This window comes from Ctenopharyngodon idella, chromosome 23 (assembly GCF_019924925.1).
Source record: "Ctenopharyngodon idella isolate HZGC_01 chromosome 23, HZGC01, whole genome shotgun sequence".
Lineage (NCBI taxonomy): Eukaryota > Metazoa > Chordata > Actinopteri > Cypriniformes > Xenocyprididae > Ctenopharyngodon > Ctenopharyngodon idella.
Genome location: NC_067242.1, coordinates 5,932,226 through 5,951,755, shown reverse-complemented (window position 1 = coordinate 5,951,755; position 19,530 = coordinate 5,932,226). Strand labels below are relative to the sequence as shown.

General features: G+C 37.6%; 2 protein-coding genes across 5 annotated transcripts in view; one reads left to right on the top strand and one right to left on the bottom strand.

Annotated features, from left to right (window-relative positions):
- Positions 1-19,530, top strand: part of apbb1ip (amyloid beta (A4) precursor protein-binding, family B, member 1 interacting protein) — a 182,204-nt gene that overhangs the window by 9,011 nt on the left and 153,663 nt on the right. For all 4 annotated transcript variants that reach the window (XM_051881389.1, XM_051881388.1, XM_051881385.1 and 1 more), the window contains 8 exons: positions 1,350-1,449; positions 4,999-5,249; positions 6,340-6,417; positions 10,063-10,222; positions 15,268-15,389; positions 15,773-15,847; positions 16,133-16,276; positions 16,463-16,573. In XM_051881389.1, coding sequence (XP_051737349.1) covers positions 1,350-1,449; positions 4,999-5,249; positions 6,340-6,417; positions 10,063-10,222; positions 15,268-15,389; positions 15,773-15,847; positions 16,133-16,276; positions 16,463-16,573 — 1,041 coding nt within the window. The remainder of the gene's footprint in view (positions 1-1,349; positions 1,450-4,998; positions 5,250-6,339; positions 6,418-10,062; positions 10,223-15,267; positions 15,390-15,772; positions 15,848-16,132; positions 16,277-16,462; positions 16,574-19,530) is intronic.
- The window catches only part of LOC127505693 (protein adenylyltransferase SelO-like), a 557,335-nt gene that overhangs the window by 527,846 nt on the left and 9,959 nt on the right, over positions 1-19,530 (bottom strand). The gene's annotated exons all lie outside the window — the stretch shown is intronic.

Below are 19,530 nucleotides of genomic sequence, written 5' to 3'. Positions count from 1 at the left end.
AGCTGTGGTTTTATGTTTTTTGGATTTAATCCGGGTTAGTACCTGGACATTCCATTCGGGCAGCTTCCATTTGTAACGACAGTTACTCCTGTTGGATATGGTTCATCCTACGTCAGGGCTCGTCAACTGGCGGCCTGCGGGCCAAATCTAGCCCGCCAATCATCTTCATCCAGTCCGAGGGCACCCCAAATTTGGTTAGATACATGGCCACAGTTGCGCCTGCAGCTGTACGGCTATATACGCACTGTTCGTACCATGCACGCTCCTCCGACTGACCTGAGAAACTTTTTCCATGCGAATATTTCAGAAGTTATTATGCATGTCCCGTATTTCTGTCGACTTTCTTTCCCGTGAATAGGCCAAACGCGCTTGCATAACGATCTGAAACTATTTGGATTAGTTCGGACCGCTCTGTCACTGAACCATCTGAAGTTGTTTCTCGTTCAGTAACAACAAATACAGAACAAATAGCGCTGTTTTCATGTGTTTCACTAGTTTACTTTGAACTATGCAGCACGGCCCAGTGGATAACGGAACGAAAGCTTAAAGATGCTGCGTTTATTCCCAGTCACCATTATTAAACAGCGTTGCGACATCTAGTGAGAAGCGTTTCAATTCGACACACACCTCTCGGTTATAAACTACATATTACTTGATGATTAAACTAGTTTTAAATCAGATGAAACAGCCTCAACATTCCCAACAAGACCGAAGAGGAAAACAGGAGAAACATTGTGCCATGATTGAAGTTAGAAGACTTTTAAATCCCAAAATCACCACGCTTACAAACATTTACCATGAGTGAACTGTAGTAATTTACCATGGTTTGTGGAAATGTGGAATATTTATACTGAAAACTATGTTATAGCCATTTATATTGCAATATATTTATTGGGTGGGTAGGGGAATATATAATTCATGTCTTTGTGAAGGTGTATTTTACCTGTGTTCAGGCGTTTTTTATAGGCCTATATAACATATCATAATATAATATCATTTGACAGTAGTGAGTAGTTTTACCATGTATGGTTTTACCTGTAGTTATGAAGTCTTACTTTGAAAATATTTTCATTTAAGCCTATCCCCCCCTCCCCCCTTTACCTTCACACTCTGCTTTTACTGATGGAACGTAAAATCAGTAAAGATTGACCACCAGGCGTGAAACCCCCAACCACCATGAAACCTCCTACACTATATTGCCAGTGTTTCCGTTTCATTGTCCAACCCATGTATGTCACATCTGCATGTTAATAAGATGATAGTTCCTTTGCTGTTATTTCCGTTATTTTAAAAATAGCTTCAATATTTGATATCTATCATTTGGCTTGTACCTCATTGTCTTTTCACAGAGTTTGGGAGAAGAAGCAGAGTCTGCGCCTTTGCCTAAAACTTCCTCCATTCCTGAACCTCAGCAAATGAACTTTTCCATTGGTTTTACAGATTTTAATGGTAAACAATATTTCAACCTAATATTTTTCACCAGTGTCTGCTTTCTTACCAAGTTATTTAACCTGAAAGGATCAATTCACCAAGTGTGTTTCTTTTTGGAGAAAATTTGCTTAAAATTATGTCTGAGGGCAGCCCAAAGATGCACAGATAGGGCTGTTTGAAGTAGAGAATGTTTCTCTATGTTGTCTCCGATCAAAGCCTGAATAACACACTTATATATGGGCCTCATCAAGCTCAAAAGTTCAACTCTATTATAGGAAAAACAATACAACGATAAATCTTTACAGAACCTTGTTCTTAGCACAAGAAGATTAACTGTAAATACACTGTTTTGTTAACTTAAAGAGCTATTTCTACCTGATTTAACCCTATTAAATTTTGTTGGTATAAATTAATGTATAGGTTGGTTCAGTGTTAAATAATATTTTTTGACTTGAATAAATCTAGTTAATTTAGATTAGATTACTTTTTTTCAATGTAATATGGTATGCAATTGTATTTGCCATGGCATAAAACATTTTTTAAATTTACCCCCAAAACATTTTAAGGTTTAACAGGTTTGCCACAATATGTGCTTTGAAAGAGAAATATCATGGTTTATATTTCAATTAATCAGTTTCAGTGACAGCACCAAAATTGGGTGATACTACCAGAATGTATTCAGTTGTCTATTAAATTAGGTAGTCAATATGTAATTTCTTCACTGTAAACCTGAATAAGTTAGGCTAACTCAAAAAATTTGAGGTAATCAGTTACATAATTTTTTTTATGTTATGATCCCAATTTTAAGTAAGCAGAACTATCAAGTTTTGAGTTTGTAGTACTCATGCATGTTAATTGCTCCTAACTTGAAGAACTGAGTTGGCTAACTCATACATTTTGAGTTTTTGCAAATTATTTACTTCAAGTTTTGCAAGTTATTTACTTCACTAATAAGTTGTCAGAACTCAAAAAAGTTGAATGAGAATTTTTTAAGTTAAAATGTTTGAGTACACTAATTTATACATTTAACTTAAAATTATCAGGTTATCACTACTAAATCTCCCTCAGCATTAATACTGCACAAAAATAAATAAATAAATAAATAAATAAAAATAAAAAATAAAAAACGTTATATAACATTTAATTTTATCATTTACTCTCCTTTCGAGTGCCATGAGCAAAGCATGCTGGGAAATAGAAATCTCAGCTTCAGTTAAACTTAAAGCTGCAGTCCGTAAGTTTTGCCTCTTTGTCGGCATCTCTGTTTGAAACCCGCAATTGCAGTTATTTGTGGAATCTTAACGTGGGTTGTGCATCGGCACGGCTCCTCAGCGCGGATGAATCTAATGTTTGCTGTCAGTCACCGCACCGGTGTGGATACTGTACTTCAGAATCAAAGATTGTAGTCTTGAAGTACAGTCAAACCAAAATGTATTCAGACTCCTTGAACATTTCATTCATTAATACAGTTTATTCACTATAGTTTAAAAAAATGGTAATAAAATATGACAAGATCTCAGAGTTAAACTGTCAGAAAAAAATAAGATAACACTTAAGCAAAACATGGTCAGGTCAAAGTGTCTGAATAATTTTTGGTTCCAAATGTTTTATCAATTTTACTGGTAGTCCACTGTATGAAGAATTTTTGGGTATAATATGTCACAGTTTACTTTATTTTGCTATCCTCACTTACATAAATGAACTATAGTGTCCTGCACCCACTAGTAAAAATATATCAAAAATATCAAAAACTGTATGACCAAAGTAAGATTTTTCACCAGAAAATGTCATCTGAACAAATAAGTAACATGTCTGCCACTTTTGTTCTGATCAACTGAGGGAGAAAAAAAAAAGCATTACAATAAATTGCGCTGCCAATGGTGATTAAATCTAACGATCGCTTAGTTTGGATCACATCAAACCGTGCAAATTATTATTATTGTTATACTTTGTTCTCAAATTGTTAATGTTAACAACATCAGCATTGCATGACTATGTGTATTTAGTGTGTATTAGCGTTACCTGTAGATTTAAATTTCTGTACAGTCTAATCTCTAACGTTAATTTGTCATACCATACAATCTGCCTTCCAAATGATAAGTTTAATTATTGCAGCTGCTGTGAGAAAAGGCTATAAATGATCTGCCTCACATGCCATATAGCCCACTAGCTGGGACGCTTTCTTTATGTAAACAGACATGATGTAATGACGCGAAGACAAACCGCGACATGCTCGAATTTTCCGCAAAAACCCACCAGTACCACCTGAATTAGAAAACATTATTACAAGCTTACCGTTGTGAATTGGGCTAAGGTAAGGAGATAGTTTTGAACAGGGCTCTGAACCGGTTCAAGAAACAAAAATGAAAACCGGAAACGAATGAAATTTTGACCTGAACGTAACCAGAAACGGAAACGAAATCAAATATAATCGTTCTGAACAGAAACGCTAATTTGTAATGGCCATTAACCGGTTAATAACGTTATTTTTTTCATTCTATTTAATATTTTGATTTGGCAGTCAACCAATCACAAATTCAAATAGTACAGCCTATGCAAATGTGACGCTGACGCATCCAAAGTGTGTGAAATGCCCGCGCTGACGCGCTCAGGCTCAGCTGTCAAGTCATCATAGGTCAGGTAAGTCACAATAGCAATGCCCTGGCATTATTTTTTCCGATGATATATGTCACCAACCGTCAAGCATTAGGCCTACATTTAAGTGAAAATGAATGTCAAGTAGGCTAATATGCAGCTTGTTGTGCGTTTTGAAACCAGCGAAAATTGCAGGATATGTAGAACATGAGTTCACACAACGTCACATCACGCACTGTGAAAGGAGAAAACAGAATAAAACTATAGGCCTACATAACACATATACAATAAAAGGGAATATTTAGGACTATAGGCTACGCAATATTTCACTATATAATTAGGTCTACAGATTATCAAAATGAAATTGGTTGATTGTGGCGCACTCCAAAGATCAAGGAAAGGAAACAGACATTCTGCTTGTTTTCGTTATTTAAGTGTCTTTTGTAAATGTATGAATTATGTCTTGCTTTTACCTGTATGACCATAAATTACTATTTTTGATGATTTATGAGGTTTGTCTGAGGGGGGATATCATGCAATGTCAAACCTGTTACCATTTTTAAAGTATACATTTAAACACTTATTTATTTATTAGTTGCCTTGTTTTAATTCAAAGTCATCTGAACCAAATTAACTTAATTTGTAGCCACGGTATCTAACACAATCTCATGGCAATTCATAACATTTTTACATTTTGCTGAATTGGTGGTTGATTTGCACAACCTCATTAATGTTGTGTACAATCTGCTTACTCCCCACTGATGGTTATGTTTAGGGGTGGAACTTCATGCTTACTTTTTTCCCAAAAACTGTGTACAAATCACATTGTACAAATTCATATACGAAACTGCCACCTTGTAATTACTGTACATATTCTCATGAGATTGGATTGTAATTTTTTGTTCCGCCCCGTAAGTTGTCAACAATGTGGTGTTTTTGTTTTACATTGTTACCCTGTATGTTTCTCTAAAGCATCCCTGCATGATCTGGAAGACAATGACTTAGATGCCTTGATGGCTGACCTGGTGGCAGACATCAGTGCCACAGAGGAAAAGTTTGCCACAGAAAGAGATACGTCAAAGGATTCAGCTCCATTTGCCCCAACACCCTTACAGCCTCAGAGTAACTTTGGCCTTCCAGCGTCAACTGACACCTCAAAACCTGCAACTTCCTCCAACTCCATTGCAGCTCCACCCCCACCACCTGCCACTAAACTATCGAAAGTAAATATCATTCTGAATGGTCCGCACACCCACAGCCCTCATGTGGTTAACACATCTTTAGTTGAAGGTTACAGGGCTTATTTTAACACAAACCAGGCCAAACAACAGATGTGAATAAATATAATGGAATTTAAGTGCAGCCAACGCTCTAAAACTGCATTAACTTTATGAAGTATGAACCCTATGATTGTCTACAATATCCATTTCTACTCTGCATGAAAAAAAAAAGCCCAACCGTAAAATGTAATTACCCTCATGATTGCAATGTTAGCTCAGCTGGATATTCACTGAATGTTATTTTATGTCTAGCCCAGTGCTTGACGGAATGTACAACAGGAGATATCCAGACGGCTTTCTAATGTAGATCAGCTCTGTTTCACAATCTTAAGTGAGATGCCAACCTAGCAAGCACTTTAAAGCATTACAGACATACAGTACTACCGATGCAAAGGCTGTTTAACAAGTTGGGCAGAATAATTATATTGCCTTCTCAGATAGCTAGTATTGTGTTCATCCTTCTGGCATGCTCAGTTTAAAAAATGTATTCAAGATGGATGCCATGCTGTAAGATACAGGCTATGTGGAAAAAGAAATGTGCTTAATTGTATTGAATGTGCACTTGTAATGTACTTCAAATCTTAAAAACTATATTTAACTTCTTTTTCAGTAAGGAAGATCTATTTTAATCAAAACTTAAAAGTAATAATATAGTTTAGTCTTATTACAATGGACTATTTTACCAATATTTAATGCATTTATGCTAATTAATCACATTGTTAGCTTAGTATCATGCTAATGTCAATCTTTACTGGAGTCAACAAACTATTTGCATGTTTAGAGCTGCTGCCTATGCGGAACATTACAAATCAGTCACTTATGAAATTTCATTTCAGTTAAGATGCACAATACTCTCTTACTTTTGTCATTTTAATCTGTAGAATCAGAGTAAGCCTTGCATTACCTATATGTACAGCCTTTTGACGTCACGTTGACTCCATGAAACCTTAATAGGATCAGATCACTACAAAAATCATTGATACTGTATATATTGTTTTGTCTGTTGGGTAATGATCATTTTGTATCCCCCCAGGAAGAACAAGAGGAACAGCTCAAAGCAGATAAAATCAAGCTTGCTTTGGAGAAGCTAAAGGAAGCCAAAGTGAAAAAGGTGAGCGACGCAGTCGTTTTAATAATTTTTTAATATTGAATGCACTTGAATATTATTCAGTGCAGTCAGAAAATCCTCATGATGATTCATGTTTGCTTTGGCAAATCTAAAACAGCTGAAGACCTTTAAATCCCTTTATCAAGAATGTGAGTTATTTAACTGCAAAAATATAGGTGTTTTTCATGGCATTGTTCAATTCTGTGCAGTGGTCTGGGTGAATGGACATCCACCACAATGATTCATTTCTAAAACAGTAATGACGCATAGGCATGTTTCTGCCGGTGGGTGTCCACACATGATGTTGTGCCAGATATGATTAAATATATTGCTGCCCATTTGAAATGAAGAGACCATTTAATTTGTCTTTTTCAAGATCAAGCTATTGTGGTATGAATAATAAAACAATCACTTGAACTGCAAGCTACATATATTATAGAAATAAATGATAAAAATGAAAAGAGCCTTAAGATAAATGCTTCAGATAAAGTTTTGAGCTGCAAATGATGAGTTCACATTCGTTTAAAATTTATTTATGACATCCTATGACAAGCGGTTCATCTAAATTTAAATGTTGAATATAAGTCCACACTTAGACCGCAATAATTATGATCACATGCATTACAACAGTGAACATTTTAGAGGGGAATTTTTGACTACTCGTTTAATCTAACACTAAATTATTTCTTATGAAAGTCAGTTGTCCTTTTTGACACTTGTGTGTTGCTGTAAGCTGTTTCATCAAACACTATCTTTCAGTGAAGATTCAAGTTGGACTTTTATGGATTGCTAATCATCCACACTGGCCTATGTCGTTTTACTGCTTGCACCTTGGGGCTATATTTTGTTTTTAATTATTGCGTACAGTAGATGAGGTATAGATGATACAGTATAGATTAAGTATAGATGACTGAATGCTTGTTTGCTTTGGTGTTGCCACCCCTCACAGTCCTCAATAATTTTCTAGATCCGCCCCAGCTTACCCTGGAGTTGGTTCACTCTCCGCCTATGATTACCAACCAAACTAAAACACACATTCCTGAATCTCTCTTTTTTTTTCCTTTCTTTTTTTCTTTTTGATTGGACAAAATGAATAAAGAGAATATCTATGTTTTTCCATTGGCGCATAGTCATTTCAACGTCACTCCACATCAGATCATGGCATTCTAAAACATACTGCCAATCTGCTGCATGCTCAGACATTTGCCCAAAGAGGCCTTATATATGACATCCCTTAAAAAAATAACATTTGTTCAATATCTAATTTGTTTCTCCTAGACCTCAGTAAGAATAAATAGAGACTTTCACTGAGGTCAAATGTTTCTCTTGTGAAAAATGCCATAGTACCACAATTGTCTAATTAGTTTCAAAAGAAATCTCACCAATGTCTCAAACTGTATACAGATTTGCTAAAGTCTACTATCAAGAGAACTCACACATTTCTAATCAAAATTTGTTCCCAATTCAGTGCTGTAATACTGGAGACCAGACTTGGACTCAACCCTCTTCAAGTCTCTGTTTTGGATGACTCAACCCTCTTCAGGTCTCTGTCCTCACTTGGACTCAACCCTCTTCTGGTCTCTGTATTGACTCAGACTCAATCCTTTTCAGGTCTCGGCCTTGACTCGGATTCGACCCACTTCAGGTCTCTGCCTTCACTCAGACTCGACTTTCTTTTGGTCTCTGTCTTGACTTGGACTCGACCCTCTTCTGGTCTCTGTATTGACTCAGACTCAGTCCTTTTCAATTCTTGGTCTTGACTCGAATTCGACCTACTTCAGGTCTCGGTCTTGACTCGGATTCGACCCACTTCAGGTCTAGGCCTTCACTCAGACTCGACTTTCTTTTGGTCTCTGTCTTGACTTGGACTCGAACCTCTTTAGGTTTCTGTTTTGACTCAGACTCAACCCTCTTCAGTTCTCTGTCCTGACTTGGACTAGACCATCTTCAGGTTTCAGTCTTGACTCAGACTCAACCAACTTCTGGTCTCTGTATTGACTCAGACTCAATCCTTTTTAGTTCTCGGTCTTGACTCAGATTCAACCCACTTCAGGTCTCAGTCTTGACTCAGACTCGACCCACTTTTGGTTTCTGTCTTGACTTTAACTCGACCCTCTTCAGGTCTCTGTCTTGACTCAGACTCAACCCTATTTTGGTCTCTGTCTTGACTTGGACTCGATCCTCTTCTTGTCTTGCTTTTTGACTCGAACTCAACCCTCTTGTGATCTCTGTCTTGACTCGGAATTGACCCTCTTCTGGTCTTGATCTTCACTCGGACTCAACCCTCCTTAAGTCTATATATTGGCTTAAGTCCTTGGTGTTGACTGGCATTCTCAGACTCAACCTACTCTCGACCTTGACTTGAATGAGCTAGTCTCTGCTACATAACTGTCCAAATTGTTGTTAGAAATGTATAGATCCATAAATGTAGTTCCAAACGTAGGTTCGGGAGGAGCCTAAACATTCAGTCCTGTCAATCATCATTACAAGCGTATATAAGCAGCAGTCACTGTGTCATCCCAGCGACAATTCTTTCAGCATCCCTCCTCCTCCCCATCTCCTCCTCTATTTCTCTTATTCTCCCTCTATGCAGTACTGTTATAGGGGGGTTTAACTCGGAGCTCGAGCCAAGCCTCGGGTTCGAGCCTCCTTCGAGGACAGCAAGCCAAGTTTGTTTCACCATTAACCATTCAGACTGAATGGGCAGGCGAATTTGTGAATCATACTATATGTCAACAACTGCAAAATATGTGTCTAGTTTTAGGAGAAACATCTGAATCTCATGAAGCCTAAATGGCCTTTTCAGCAATAAAAGAGCAAGATTTGCACAATTATTGTTTTCACTTAGATGTACTTTACTTTTTACATTAAGCTGTCAATTGCTTTCTTCTCAATAGTGTAAAAAAATCAAGTGTGTCATCGGTCAGACTCCAGGAGGGATCACCAGTCTAAATTTCTAAAAAAAAGTCTGGTTGTAGGCTACGCTGACTCACACTGACTTAATGTTGTGAAAGTGGAGATCACACCTAAGTGATGAAGTTGTTACTTAAGGTTACTTAAGGTGCTCAAAGTGATTTAGCTGTATGTTTTAATAGTAGTTACAACAACAACAGATATAAAGTTGCAACTATAACTGCAATAATGTGGTCTGTAAGAAACAAGATTGTTTAGAATGAGCTAAATTATGCTTATAGCATGATTGTTGATATTCAAAGATGTCCCTCTGCAGTTCACATTCCATTATTAGAACGTATCTGTCTATAAGACCATTCATATCTCTGTCTTCCAAACATCTGTGCATAGACCCTGTTGAAAAGACCAGCATGGCTTGTCACCAGCATGTGCTTATACTAGTGCTCCCACCAGGCTTCAACTAATTTGTTTAGCCAGAAGTTCAACTTTAGTCCACTTTGCAGAATATTCTGGACAAGAACTGCTCACTTAAACTGGATGAAACTATCTGACCAATACATAAAGCATCAAAACCACAGTTTGTTTTGTTTTCTTTTCTTTTTGGGCATGCAAAGATGTCAATGAATCATGCCATAATTCCATTAAAAGCAGATGAAAATCATCAAAAAAACAAACAAACATGCAGTTATCCTGTTAATTGACTTTAACCTTGTTATTTATCAATTGTTGTGATAGCTGGTCGTGAAAGTGGTGATTACAGATGGCAGCTCAAAGACTCTGATGGTGGATGAGAGACAAACAGTCAGAGATGTGATGGACAACCTATTTGAGAAGACACACTGTGACTGCAATGTGGACTGGTGTGTGTGTGAGACCAACCCTGACTTACAGACTGGTGAGTATCATCCATGTACACACACACACATACACACCTACATGTCCATTCAGTCGTCATCAGCTTTATAGGACTGGATTTTGCGAAGATGATGAAGGGTGTTTTCATTGGCGTGCTGACAGCCAGGCTCCAGTGAGCTCACTGTACAGAGCCTACGTACCACCAAACACATTCACTCTCACACACCAAACGACAGGTGGGTTTAATTTAGTGCGCCAGACACTGTCTATCATGAGGAAATACCGTGCTTATGATCGGAATCCCCCATTTCTCTTTCTCCATCTGCTCTGAGGATTCATCTACAGCCATTAAGTTTGCTGTCTGGCTGCCAAATTTTAGATGAATAGACTTAAAGAGACTGGATTGATCTTGTTATTTAATTTGTTCTTTCCCTTATGAAAAAGAAGTGCAGTTAATTGTATTGAATAGTGTACTTCAAACCATGTAAGGTATATTTTTTGAAAAACTGTACTTGGAGATAATATAATAATAATGAAGTAAAAGGCCACTTCAGTATACTTAAAGAGAGTCCACTTTCATGACTATGTTTTTCAACACGCTTAACAAGTGCACTCTGAAATAATGTCAAATAAAAAGTTTTATTTTAAAGTACATCATGTTTTAATAATAATTAATAGTTAATAATAATTAACTACATGTACTTACTAGAGGTTTAGGGCAGGATTAGGATTAACTTTAATAACTATAGATTTAAATTATTATCAAGTACTTTACATGTGCTTTAGGATGTCAAACAACACATTAAAATAAGTGTATTTCTTTAAAGCATTACACATGGCTATGTTTTAAACATATTTAAATGTACTTTAAAGTAAAACTTTTAATTATTATATTATAAACATTATTACAAAGCACACTATTTAAAAGTTAAGAAACAGTCATGAAAGTGTACTCTCTCTCTTTAAGTTGGCTTTTTGTTTTATTAATATTATATTATTTGCAAGTACAGTTTTTTAATATACTTTTAAGATTTGAAGTACACTACTAGTGCACATTTAAGCACACTTCTTTTTCAAAAGGGTGGGTGGTGGGGACCAAATATTATATCTTAACAATTAATTATAGCTTAACTACTAATCTTAATACTGAGGGCGATGTGCCTCCCCTTTAAAAGTGAGTTGCCTATGTAGGTAAAAGAGTGTGAGGAAACTCACCAGAAACATTTAATCAGAAACAGTGCCAGTGTTTAGCTGTGTTAAAGGTCTTTGGAAATTTTTTACACCCAAGTTCATTTTAGAAAAGCATCATCCTCGCATGATGATGTTTCCTACTGTGAGTGACTTATGATCATGAGAAAAGTACTGATGAGGAACGTCTAAACAGCTCTGACACACACAGATGAAGGAGTGGTCACTGCCATTTGTAAATTGAATATGTCTGGCTTCCGGTGTCATTGTTTCATCTGTTCTTGGTTTAAGTTTGGTTTTAATCATGATCTTGTTTGATTTGCACTGTTCTCTGTTCAGTAGTTCATCAATTACCATGGTTTTTGTTTTGCCCTCATGTGTTCCACCTGTGTCTAGTTAATGATCTTGTTTAGTCTCTAGTGTTTCTCTGTGTATTTATAGCCCTGTGTTTGTTTCAGTCTTAGTCATAACTCGTCTATTATTAGTTGTTCTGTTCATTGCTTTTTTGTTTCCTGATATCCTGAAGAAGTGTAATTTAGAGTTTGATTTGATTAAGGAACGGCTTGCAAATAGATTCAGCCTTTAATTTCCATCTTTGATTCAACCTCTTGCTGACAGTCTTTCGTTTCCAGTCATTTTTAGCTGTATAAAACAGCTTGTTATGCTGCTTGATATTGCAAATGGTTTAGTTATTTGTCTATAGTGACTAATGAATCATTAGTCTCGCACATCCAAAATAAGGTAGATGCTTACACACTGTCTGTTTCTTTCTGTTCACAAACATATTTTCTCACTATCTACTCTGATACATTAGTGTGCTCTCATCGAGTTGAAGGACACAGGAAATCATACATATGCTCAGGGTGTCACAGTTGGTGTGGATACACGCACGACAAAGATGAAGATGAGTATACGAGTAGGTCTTTAATCAAACACAGGAGAGTCCAACAGGGTAGAGGAGGGCGAAGGGCGGAAGAACTAAACAAAAGTCCACAGAAATCAACGAAAATAGTCCAAGGGGGAGTGGAGGGTGGGAGGAGCCAAGGGGAAGCCTTGAGCAAGAGGAGCCAGATGTTGGTCCGGAGACCAACCATGATGAGGCCCCAGGGTGGAGTCGAGGACGGGAGACGCCATAGTGGAGAGTTGAGAGGCGCCACCCTGGGGACGGCCGACGCGTCGACAGGCCGCGGTAGAGTGTTGGGTTCGGAGGCTGGAGGCGGATCCAGGAGATCCTCTGGCCTAGGTGGAGCTGGTGGCCTGAAGCTTCAAATCGGGTCCATACACTTGAGTGATGGAGCTGAAGAGGGGATGAAGGGTACCAGAGGAGGCAGGAATGATGAGCAGGCAGTTTGAGGAGGTGGGAGAGAGAGGCTGGAAAGGAACTCAGGAGACACAGGGCTGGACGGAACCAGCGGGGAGACGGACAGTTCAGGGCTGGACGGAACCAGCGGGGAGACGGACAGTTCAGGGCTGGACGGAACCAGCGGGGAAAGGAGACACAAGGAATTAACCTCCTCAAACACATCCAATAATTCCAAAAAAGTTCCAGTGGCCATAGCGATCCCATCCACCGCGGTGAGGTTGTGGGCGGGGCCTTCCTCCCAGCCCTTGAACTCCACAAACACTCCCTCGGCAGCACACGATGTAACGGGCTCACGCACCTGGTCAGGCACACCTTGCGGTTCACATCCCGGGGCGACAACTCCTTCCGTCCTCTCCTCAGGTTCGGTCTCACTCGTCCCGGCAGGTTGAACTTCACGGTCTGCGGTGGGCTCTCGTCTCTCCATCGTAAACGTAGCCGGTGGCGGGTGGCTGGTCTCTGGATGTGGAGTGGCGCTGGTGACATCCTCAGCAGGGCCGATGGTGAACGGAGAGTTGTTGTTCACCGGCACCCGCTCTACGTATGCGGCGAAGTCCTCCGTTGGACTGCCCGCTGGAATGTGTGCCTTGGACCGCTCGCTCAGGCCGGTGTGATAAAATACACAGAGCGAGCGGTCCGGGAAGTGAGTCAGGCACGCAAGCTGGAGAAAGTCACTGGTGTGTTGTTCCAGCGAGCGGTCTCCCTGCTCCAGGCAGAGAAGCTGGACAGCGGGTAGATTCATGAGGGAAAAAAGAAACAAAAAACCGAGGAAAAAACGCAGCAAAAAAAAAAAAAAAAAAAATCACTGTTTGGGTCCGTTCTTCTGTCACAGATGGTGTGGATAAACGCACAACAAAGATGAAGATGAGGATGAGGATGAGGATGAGTATACGAGTAGGTCTTTAATCAAACACAGGAGAGTCCAACAGGGTCGAGACAGCATAACATACATGTAAACGTAAGCGAGAACGGACAAGGAGTGAAGGAGAACACTGGGTTTAAATACATGTGACAAACAAAGGGAACTTAACGAGGTGATGAGATGATTAACTAGACAGGTGAATCAAGTGAACTAATCAAACAGACTGGGGAAAACTAGGTCGCAGAAACACAAGACATGTAACACAGGGAAAATGGCTTCCATTTATTGCCTGTGAATGCCAGTAACCACACTAAACGTCAGACCACCCATAAGATCTCTTCATTCCAGTTTTTAATCAGTATATTCAGTCTTTAACTGAGAACCTGAGAGGTTGCAGACAGCATAGTACAGATAAGAACACGGTGTCTAGTTTGGCATCAATGCAGTGGGAGCTGCACACAATAAAACTCTCATTCGCTTATTAAGTTTATGATAATCATTTATCAAGTTATTTTTAAAAAAAAAATTTTTCTTGCTATTATATTTCCGTTAATACTTTCCGCTTTAATCCAGTTGTCAAGCTACCTTACAGCATTAAAAGAAAGTTCAGATGAAATTTCAGAGGAAGTTCTATTCTATATTTGTGTTTGTTGTGTACTTTTATGCTTATTAGAATACAGATTAGCAATGGGAAGTTCAGATATTAAAGGCCTCCCATTTGGTGCTTGGTCCCATAAGTTACTTATTATTATTATTATTATTATTAACTGTATAACTGTATTTTTACTGTATTTTTAATTTATACTTTCAGAGGACCTTTCAGCTTCAGTCTATATTTTTGGTGCACAATGTCTTTTTTTTTTTTTTTTTTTTTTTTTACAATTTACAACGCAAAGTACATTATCAATGAAAACAAATGCTATTCAAAAAGATTATATATTTATTTATTTACTTATTTATGTGTGCAATTAAAGTTAAACATTATTAATAAACATTTAAAACTCTATGTTTGTATTTCTGTACAATATGTACAGTGTATGTATTTCAGTATATACAGTGTATGTATTTCAATCATGACAACTCCCAAAATTTAAACACCATTTTTTTGTTAAGATGAATGAAATCTATGGACTAGATCTGCTGCTGCCGAAACATGCACATAAATACAGGGAATAAGATACAAGCTGCTGCAAAGAAAGTAGGGAGAACCCCCTAGTAGATCCAGGCAGGTGGTGCTGGGGAAGGAGGGGGTCTAAGAAAATTCCCATGGCGCGCTGCACTTAGTTGAGCCAAGTCTGGATGGAAAATAATGGGTCACATAGATAGAACAAAAAACAGCTGGCTTTTTGCCATATAGCTGGCTTTAGGAGAACCCATCTGCTGCTCTGAAGAGTTTTATGATTGATCAATGTATGCATGTGTGTGAAATTAATGTAAACATTGTTTTCCATCAGTGCTTGTAGTTGGTAAGCTGCAAGATAAACCCGAGATCATGGTTCAGTTCCCTGAGAACACACAAATGTATACCTTTATTTATGTAGCTTTGGATAAAATTGCCTGTTAAATCAATCTTTACACAAAGTGTGCCTGAGTTCAAAGGGTTCATTTACGAAAATAGGAGAATGTAGTATGGACAAAAATGATGACATTTGAATTGAGTTTGAACTTTCCACAGAGCGGGGGTTTGAGGACCATGAGAACCTAGTGGATCCTCTTTCTACATGGACCAGGGACAGTGAAAACAAAGTGATTTTTCAGGAGAAAAAAGACAAATATGAAGTGTTCAGAAACCCTCAGGCAAGTGTTTGGACAGCTATTTGTGCTTCTTGCCAATACACATTGAATTACAGCTTCTGATAATATCAAAGTAAAATACAAAAGCGCTAAAAATAACGCTTTTCACTTACAGTATATTGTTTCCTCTGCCTGCCGAATTGTGACATTTCCCATGCAAAAACTGTTCTCTGACTTCTCTATTTCTAGTTCAATAAAAAAAAAAAAAAAAAAAAAAAATGGAAGGGAAATTAGAAAAACAGTTAAACTCAGCACATTGACAGACTTCTGTAATGGTAGAAGTCTAGAAGACTTCTTTAGTGTAGACCAAAATGATTACTTAAAATAATTATTGAAATTTTGTTGAATGTTGATTAAAATGAAGTCCATTACAATTTCTTTTACAGATGTTTTATATGTGGAAAAAAGAAAAGAAATCTCTAATGGACATGAAAGAAAAAGACAAAGAACAACTTCTGGAGGTGCGTCTGGCTTTAACTTTTGTTATAATTGAGAGATTTTATGTCAACTTACAGATGTAGAGATTTGTTAAAAGAATTTAATGGAGTCAGATTTAATGTCATAATTGAAGCCATTTAAACGAGTAATGCAGGTCTAAACAAGCTTCACCCAAACATGAAAATGTTATTATCATTTATTCACCCTCATGTTGTTCCAGTGCGGTGAACAGAAAGTCGACATGGAATGACACGAGTGTAAGTGAATGATGAAAGTCTTTATGTCTGGTTCTGTATTTCTGGGTACAGGAGAATTTTTGTGGAGCCTCCGTCATTGTGCCTGACCTTGAGGGCGTTCTGTATCTGAAGGAGGATGGCAAGAAATCCTGGAAACAGCGCTACTTCCTGCTGCGAGCCTCTGGATTGTATTACTCACCCAAAGGCAAGACAAAGGTCAGATCAGGCAACCCAGACAGTAAAACATACAGTGTATTTTGAGTTCAGACAAATCCTCCCTTATTGTACATCAGGTTGCTATTTAAATTAACACTTAATTATTACAGACCTAAATAATAACTGGCTTGGTGAAAATGTCAAGAAACTAAATTTCAGTGCATTATGGGGTTCTCTCTCCATCAGGCTTCACGGGATCTTGTGTGTTTGGTGCAGTTTGACAATGTGAACGTCTACTACTGCAAAGAATATAGGAACAAATACAAAGCACCAACAGACCACTGCTTCATTCTCAAGGTACAGTGTCCTGTTATGGTGAACCGCTCTCACTTTAACATCAATACAGAGTTTGGAGCAGAAACTTACAGTTTGACAAGGATGAATAAAGTAAAAAAAACAGCCCACCCTTGAAATGAAGTGCACTTAATTCTATTGAACATGCACTTGTGTACTTTAAATCTTAAACATATATAATAAAAAAAAAAAAAAAAAAAAACTACTTGCAGGTAATATAATATTAATGAAATAAAAGGCCATTTAAGTGTACTTTTAAGTGTTTCTGGTCCCACTTTATATTAAGAGGCCTTAACTACTGTGTACTTACATTTAAATTAATCATTTGATTGCATACAATGCACTTATTGTGTACATACATGTTTTTACCTTTTTCTTATATTTTAAAAACACCTGCATGTAATTACATCTGTAATTAATTTCTGTAATTACATTTATAATTACACTGTTGACCCATCCCTTACACCTTACCCCTACCCTTAAACCTACCCATACCACCAAAGCTTTCCCTAACCTTACCCGTATCCCACCTCAATAGCAGCAAAAGTGTTTTGCAAATTCAATATGAACCCAATAAGTACATTGTACTTATTTTTTGATGTAAGTACATAGTAGTTAAGGCCACCTAATATAAAATGGGACCGTGTTTCACACTTAAGTTTTAAAAAAAGTGCACTTTGCAATAATGTCAAATTAAATGTTTTAGTATAATGACATTTAAGATCATATTTTAATGATCAGTTGTCATGCTTTAAAGAAGTACACTTATTTTGATGTGTTGACTAACATACTATATTTTTAAAAACCCAAACAGAGGTTTTCATGGTGCTTCTGAACTTTGGGACATAAAGTGAATCCTCATCATTTCCGTAACAAAATGCTGCTCTATCAGCAGTAGGCTAGTCATGGACATGAAAGCAGACATAGAAGACGTGAGGCTTAGAGCAAAAGAAGCTGTAAATTACATCTCTTTAAACAGCATCTATTTCCCCTCAGCATCTAGGAATGGTGCAATAGTGTGACAGGGTTACAACCTTGAAGATGACCTTTCTGCAACCCTTCAAAATGCTCCACTGATCCAAAACTACATCCACAAAAATGATACTTCTATTTAATGACTAAATGGCAAACCTAGTCTCAGGCCAGTGTTAAGGTGTGACCTCAGCTTTTGTCATAATAACAAGGTATCTTTAGGTACTCTGGGCACTATCTGATATTTACACACCATAAATCTGCTTGGTTCTCTTTCATAAGTGTCCACTCAAAAACCACTACTCAAGCTGGTAGGTGTAACCCCAAACCCTTGGCTGCTAAACACAAATTGTACAATAATTATTTCAAGGTGTGTGCTTCTTTTATGCCTGGTGCTTTAATATATAATAATTAGCCAAATTACTACCCCCAAAGATAAAAGCCAATGTGTTGCATTTGAACTTCCAGAATGCAGGAAGTGGTTGAGGAAAAATCTTTTCCCGTTTAGCGTGCATGGATGAGAGCTAGCATTAGCTGTGGGAACATGAAACATAAGGGATGGGGGTTTGAAGATTCATGGCAGGTCAATCTTTCTTAGATAGCAAAGGGCTAAATTCAAGAAATGGTACAGTATTTTATAGTTTATACAAAACAGCATCTTATAAAATATAAGATATAAGACATAAGGACATGATGTTTATTAAAGCTGCAGTCTGTAACTTTTTTTGGTTAAAAATGATCCAAAATCACTTATTGAGCAAGTACATAACCAATCAGTGTTCAAAACTATCTCCTTAGCCCGATTCACAACGGTAAGCTTGTAATAATGTTTTCTAATTTGATTGGTACTGGTAGGTTTCCGCGGGAAATACGAGTTTGCTGATGTTTGTCTTAGCGTCTTTACATCGCATCTGTAAACAGAAAGAAGGAGTCCTGGCTAGTAGGCTACATCGCATGTGAGGATGCTGCAGGTGGCGGATCATTTGTAGCCTCTTCTTACAGAACATGGAATGTATTTAAACTTGAGATGGTGGCTTGTAATCCAGACAGTTCAAAACAACAATCATCATCAACAACTGTGGTAAAAAGTAAAAGACTTCAAACTGCGGATAACCTATACAGTAAAAAAGGGAAAGCGTTCGGGCCCGTGTGAAAACAAGAATAAATGTTGGCAGGGCTTTTGAACGGTGGCGTGACCTCCGTGATTTAAAAGGGTTTAAAACTGATGCAGAGATGGCTATTTTTCTGCTGGACAGGTAAGACATTTCAATGGTTTGGGTAATAAGGTAACAGTAGCACACATTTTCACTTAATCCATACAGTTATGGATAACGCTAATACACAATACACATAGTCACGCAATGTTGATGTTTTTAACATTAACAATTCGAGAACAAACTATAACTATAGTAATTTGCACCACTGGTTATGCGATTTATTGTATTTATTGTGTTTTTTTAGTTGGTCAGAACAAAAGTGGATGACATGTTACTTCTTCAGATGACATTTTCCAGTGAAACTGCAGCTTTAATATTACTCAGTACTTAATTACACTGCAACAAGGACACTTTAAAAAGTGTTACTGATGTTTAAACTTTCTATATCTGGTAAAGAAGTTGCTACATGCTACATCTTGTGTGAAGAACTACAGTGGGCCTAAGAGTGAGCCCTGTGGCACCCACAGCTACCTGTATATAGTATATTTTCATGCACGCAAGAAACGCAACCAATTTAAAACTAGCTTGTGTGCTATGCTATCATGGTTCTCATGCCTTTACAAATGAATATAGTCTATAATTTGAACAAGACACTATGGTTTAGTAGCCTGCCATAAGTAGTGAAAGGTGAAAACATTTTTTTTTCTGGTTATTTCTGTGTTCAGACTGCAGTTGGCAGAGCCATCCTGTAATTAAAACCTTTGCACACAATTTAAAATACCTCAACAGTTTACACTCTCTTGGTTATTGTTCTACCAAATTAAAAATGAG